Here is a 6,012-nt window from a genome sequence, read left to right as displayed (position 1 = left end):
CACTCATAGGGGGAGCTGCTGAGTGAGCTGTAGCATCTGTAGGTGCCCGCACTTGCCAAAGTCATAGGGCCAATGACAAAGTCAGCTGCGGCATGCCCACTAGTGAGCATCTCTCCACGTCTCTGGAAATGCCCTGTGCTGCTTTCCTGGTGCAGGATAAACTTGTCAAACACCACCGGTGAGTGACAGCGGAGGGTCACATTCTCTCCCACCTGCACGAGGGGTCCTGGGTGGGCTGAGATGGAGGGTTTTGTGAACACACCTAGGAGCAAAGAGGTTGTGAGCTTCAGTGAGTCACCCCACCTTGGCCATTCCCCTGACATCTGAAGGTGTAAAACTCCTCCCCATTTGCCAGAGGAGCCAGTTACCCTTCCTGTGTGTTTTGTTGCCTTCTCTTTAGCCTTGTTCTCGGGCTCTGGCTCATGTTTTTCCTTCTGGCTCATGTTTCTCTTTGCTCAAGACCTCCAGCCTCCTCTGTGCTCATTCTAAGCTCTTTAGCTGTTGGACCTGCTCCTGGGTTCATGCATGCATACTCAGTCACTTCAGCTGAGTCCGACTCTGTGCAACTCCATGGACTGTAGCCAGCCAGGCTCCTCTGCCCATGGGATTCTCCAGTTGAGAATACTGAGTGGGTGGCCATGCTCTCAGCTTCATCCCATCCCTAATATGCGTGGTGGGGGCTGGGGTGGGTCTGAGGATGATACCCTGGCTCCTTTCACACTCATCTAGAATGTGGGCGATGACTGCAGGACGTTGGGGTGGAGGTGGAGAAAAGGGAACATTTCCCCACCTGTGACCCCACCTCATGTCTCTGGAGACATTCCTGGGACTCCTCCCTGGGGCTTCAGCTCCTTCATATGGGATTACAGCTCTCTACTGGGTGGCAGGTGCTGGATCAGGGTCGTGCCCCATCCTCCCTGCTGGCAGGCAGTGGCAGCATCCTGTCTAACTCATGCCTAGGGAGGCTCCTCCTTCCTGAGCTGGGGCACCCCATCCCTCTATTCGACACCCTGAGTTTAAACTCTCAGAGTGGGTTCTCTTTCCTGGTTCGGTCCCGGCTGGGAATCCTGAGGAAGTTTTCGGCTGCACTGGGACGTGGACCTAGGGAAGGGTTGCCTGCAGGCACGCCTGTACCCGGCTGGGCTGCACCCCTCTTACCTGTGACCACAATCTGCAGGGGATCACTGCGTGCAAACCGGTAGGCTCCAGAACACGTGTAGGACCTGGCATGTTCTCTGGTCACAGGGCCAAGGGTGAAGTTGTTGAAATAATATCCCTGGAACTGAGGCAAACCACTTCTCCCATCTGTTTTGAACAGTATGAATCTCTTAAGTGGAGAACGGGAGTGACACCGAAGAGTCACAGTCTGTCCTAAGGGAACCACGGGGCTTGGCCAGGCGGACAAAGACAGCTTCTCATATTCACCTAGGAGAGAAGGAGACACAGGCTTTGAGAAGAAAATGGGAACAGTCAGCTCTCCCCACTGCTCTCGTGGGTGGGCTTCCCCTTTAATTCTTTGAACTCTCCTCCCCTAAAATGCATCACCCTGATGCTCAAGGACACCTGGGGCTTGGGGACAGACAGAGACACAGTCAATCCAGGATGGACATCATGGAAATTCTCAGGACATGAATCACTCTTTGGGTTGACAAAATGTTGAAAACCTTTCTCTCAAAACACAAAACACCTGGGGATTCCTGGGCAGTCCAGTGGTTAGGACTTGGCACTTTCTCTGCCAAGGGCCCAAGTTGATCCCTGATCAGGGAACTAAGATCTCGGATCTCGCAAGCTGCATGATGAAGGCAAATAAAACACCACAGAAAAATTAATGCATGGACAAGAAGCAAAAGGACTTCCCTGTTGCATTTGTTGTAGCTCAAAACGGTAAAGAATCTTCCTGCAAAGAAGGAGACCAGGGTTCAGTCCCTGAGCTGGCAAGATCCCCTGGACAAGGAAATGGCAACCACCTCCATATTCTTGCCTGGAGAATTTCATGGACAGAGGAGCCTGGTGAGCTACAGTCCGTGGGGTAGAAAGGAGTCAGACTCGACCGACTAACACTAAAACAACTAAGCAGTGAAAAAGGCACTTGACTAAAAAGAAGGAAGTAAACCTTGAACCTCACTCCTTTGTTAGCTAACCTACAATCACACATAAAATGTGGGACAAGGTCAAGGTGGCCCTGCCTGATGACCAGACCCTTCCGTGGGGTCAGGACTAGCAGGCGGTCCTGCAGACCCTGTTGTTAAGGGCTGGTTGGAGGTGCCAGGAGCCAGCTTGTAGGGGAGGGTCTGTGGGATGCAGCCTCTTGCTCCCCTCTCATGATAGAAATGGCACACAGTGGGCCTAGCTTCCAGCTCTCAGACTTCACACTGTGTCTTCAGGTCCAGAGTCCAGAGCTGGGCTAACCTCTGGGGAGAGTGAAGATGAGTATCAAGGCCAATAGGAGGACCTGGGATCCACAGGGCATGCAGCTCTCACTGTACTGACAGATGTCTCACCCCAGCCCCCAGTGTCATCTGCATCAGCCCCAAATGCTCTGTTGAACAGAGAAATAAGGGATGGGGAGGACTCACCTACAGTTGCCCAGATCCTCAGACTCACACAGAATCCTAGAAAGAAAAGCATGTCAGAGATTGCTTGTCCTGATGGACCCCATGCTCCCTGCACCCTCATCCAGAGAACCTGGTCAGTGGTGTGAGGACCTCCCAATTTCCACCATAACCCTCTCTGACCGTGTCTTTCTGGACTCACCGAGACTCAGGAGGCTGAGGAGTGTGGGGCGCATGGCTCTGCTTCTTTGAGACAGGAGGCACAACTGAGCAAAGCTGACAGAGTCACAGGATGCGGAAGCGGGCGGTGTTGATACAGTCTGCCTGGGTCATGTCACATGGGAAGATAGCCAGCCTCTTCTCACTCCAGGGATGGAACTCTGACTTGAGCCGCATCATGGAGCACGGCTCATGACCCAATCATCAATTTTTGTTTCCCTAAACACTGTAAACCTAAGAGGATTCAGACAGATCTTGCTGCCTTAGGAAGTAGAAATGGTGCTTCAGTGTATACCATGCAGGATGCTTTTCCCAAGCTCATGATAAATCTCATTAACCTTAACTCTTCAAAGAAGAGAAATCACATGTTCCCACCTCATATGTCAGGCTCAGTGCAGGTTGCCAATTAAAGACTCATTAATAGAGACTTTTATTCTGCATTCTTATGAAAGGACCAGACATGCATATTATGGCTCTTTGAAAATATGAAAAAATTCTATATTGTAATATATGTGATTAAGAAACTAACTGTGTTAGTTTCAGATGTACAACAAAGTGAATCAGTGATACATATACATGCATCTATTGCTTTTCAAATTCTTTTCCCACTTAGGTAGTTATAGAATATTAAGTAGAAAATCTGTTTTATACAGGAGGTCCCTGTGGTTATGCATTTTTAATATAGCCGTGTGTATATGTAAGACCCAAACTTCCAATCTAACCTCCCCCTAACACTATCCCCCCTGGTAACTGTAAGTTCATTCTCTGTGAGTCTGTTTTGTAAATAAGTTCATTTTTTTAGATGTCACAAATAAATGATATCATGTGATATTTGTCTTTCTCTGACTCTTCCTCATCTGAAATTATTTCATGACTCTGAGTGGAAACTTTGCACACACAACACTCTCTCTGTCTCTCTCTCTTCCTCCCTTTCCAATCCAAGGACCACACATGTACACAAAGATAACGTGTGTAAAGGTGACTGTGGTGTTTTTATGGGAGGGGGCTTTGTTCTGCCTGAAAAGGTGGACCACCTTGCTTCCTAGATACTCAGATGAACACAAAATATGTCAAGTAGGGACTTCCACACTCCAGAATGCTTGAGTGAGGGGCGTGTCCAGAACAATCAACTCCAAAGTGGGACAAAACGGCCCAGCTGTTTCAGGACTCCAAGGGCAGACACACAGCCAGTTCAGCTGTTGTTCATAGACAGGAAACAGCCTCAGCAATTCCACACCATTTTACTGGGGGTGGGGGTCGTTAAGATTAGTGATGCTTTGTAAGTAATAAATCTGGTCTCCTCTTGATCATTATGTATGTAATGGAGTAACAGTACAATCGCACTTCTTAAAATTTCCTTTTATTTACTTAATATCGTTTTTCAGAATTGACCTGCATTATTTGTCCTTTCTGTTTGTGCATTATTACTGCCATGTAATGTTTCATTGCAGTTAAAGATAACACAAATTTTTAAAAATTAAAACAAATTATTGAAGTATAGTCCATTTCTGCTGTACAGCAAATTGATTCAGCTTGACATATATATTCTTTTCCAATATGATTTATGCCAAGATGCTGAATAAAATTCCCTGTGCCATACTGTAGGACCTCATTATTTATCCATTCTATGTATAAATAGATTTCATCTGCTAATCCCAAGCTCCCAGTGCTTCCTTCCTTGGCAAGTACAAGCCTGTTCTCTATGTCTGTGAGTCTGTTCCTGTTTCATTGATATGTTCCTTTTAGTTTCCACATATGGGTGATATGACATAAAATTGTCTTTCTCTTTCTGTCTACTTCACTTAATATGTTAATCTCCAGGTTCTTCCATGCTGCTGTAAATGGCATGATTTCATTTTTTAAATGTCTGAGTGGTATTCATTTAAATGTCTGAGACAATTAGACAATTAGGCTGTTTCCATGTCTTGGCTATTGTAAGTTTTGCTGCTATGAACATAGGGGTGCATGAATCATTTCAAGGTATAGTTTTTTCGAGATATATGCTCGGGATTGGAATTGTTGGATCATATGGAAACTCTGTTTTTACTTTTTTTGAGGAACTTCCATACTGTTTTCTACAGTGGCTGCACCAGTTTCCAGTCCCCTCAACAGTGTAAGAGGGTTTCCCTCTTCTCCACACCCTCTCCAGCATGTTATTCATCAACTGTCTAATGATGGCTATTCTGATCAGTGTGAGGTGGTACCTCCTTGCAGTGTCGATTTGCCTCTCTACTAATGAGCAATGCTGAGCATCTTTTCATACGCCTGTTGGCCATCTGCGTATCTTCTTTTAAACCACAGATATCAATTGTGAGAGTGACGTCTATGGATTTTGTCTAAAATGAATGACGTCTCTGCTAATGTCTCATGAACGTGCTCTGAGTCCAACCTCACGTTGTTTGTCAAGGGACAGAGTGATGAGGTCCTCAGGAAAGGAATAGTGACTTTATTTGGAAAGCCAGCAGACCAAGGAGATTGTGAACTTGTGCCCCAAAGAATCATCTTACCTGAGTTAGATGGGCTTTTTTGGGAGTGAGAGGGATGGTCAAACAGTGTTTACTGAATGTAAAATAACCCTAGCCCATGGGGAAGAAAATTCCAAGGAGAAGAGAGAACAATACAGATTAAATACCCACACATGAACTCACACTTTCACACTTACACACACACACATACACTAAAAGAGGAGGAGGTGTTGATGGTTGTTGCAGTGTTTTAATTAACTAATTAATGGCTGTGCTGGGTCATCAATCTGCACACAGGCTTTCTCTATTTGCAGGAAGTGGGGCTGCTCTTTGCTGTGTGCAGGGTCTCTCATCACCGTGGCTTCTCTTGTTGTGGAGCACTCACTCTAGGCATGTGGGCTTGTGGCCCACGGGCTGAACTGCCCCGAGGCATGTGGAATCTTCCCATTCCCGGGATCGGGCCCATGTCCCCCACATAGGCAGGCAGATTCTCAACCAGTGGACCACCAGGGAAGTCCTGTTGCAAGCTTTGTTTCCCCTTAATTAATTAATTTTTAAATTTAAATTTATTTATTTTAATTAGAGGCTAATTACTTTACAATATTGTACTGGTTTTGCCATACGTTAACATGAATCTGCCACGGGTGTACACGTGTTCCCAATCCTAAACCCCCCTCCCACCTCCCTCCCCATACCACCCCTCTGGGTCATCCCAGTGCACCAGCCCCAAGCATTCTGTATCCTGCATCAAACCTGGACTGGCGATTCATTTCTTA

General features: G+C 46.6%; 1 protein-coding gene across 1 annotated transcript in view; it reads right to left on the bottom strand.

The window, feature by feature from the left end:
* The window catches only part of LOC104983904 (putative killer cell immunoglobulin-like receptor-like protein KIR3DX1), a 7,633-nt gene extending 4,808 nt beyond the window's left edge, over positions 1–2,825 (bottom strand). The window contains exons 1-4 of the mRNA XM_010833431.1: positions 2,755–2,825; positions 2,577–2,612; positions 1,159–1,425; positions 3–262 (exon numbers count right to left, since the gene is read on the bottom strand). Of these exons, the coding sequence (XP_010831733.1) occupies positions 3–262; positions 1,159–1,425; positions 2,577–2,612; positions 2,755–2,788 (597 nt within the window). The 5' untranslated portion in view covers positions 2,789–2,825. The remainder of the gene's footprint in view (positions 1–2; positions 263–1,158; positions 1,426–2,576; positions 2,613–2,754) is intronic.
* Positions 2,826–6,012: the final 3,187 nt, after the last annotated feature.

This window comes from Bison bison, unplaced genomic scaffold, assembly GCF_000754665.1.
Source record: "Bison bison bison isolate TAMUID 2011002044 unplaced genomic scaffold, Bison_UMD1.0 scf7180017863664, whole genome shotgun sequence".
In the NCBI taxonomy this organism is placed as follows: Eukaryota; Metazoa; Chordata; class Mammalia; order Artiodactyla; family Bovidae; genus Bison; species Bison bison.
This window is presented reverse-complemented; position numbering and strand designations above follow the sequence as displayed.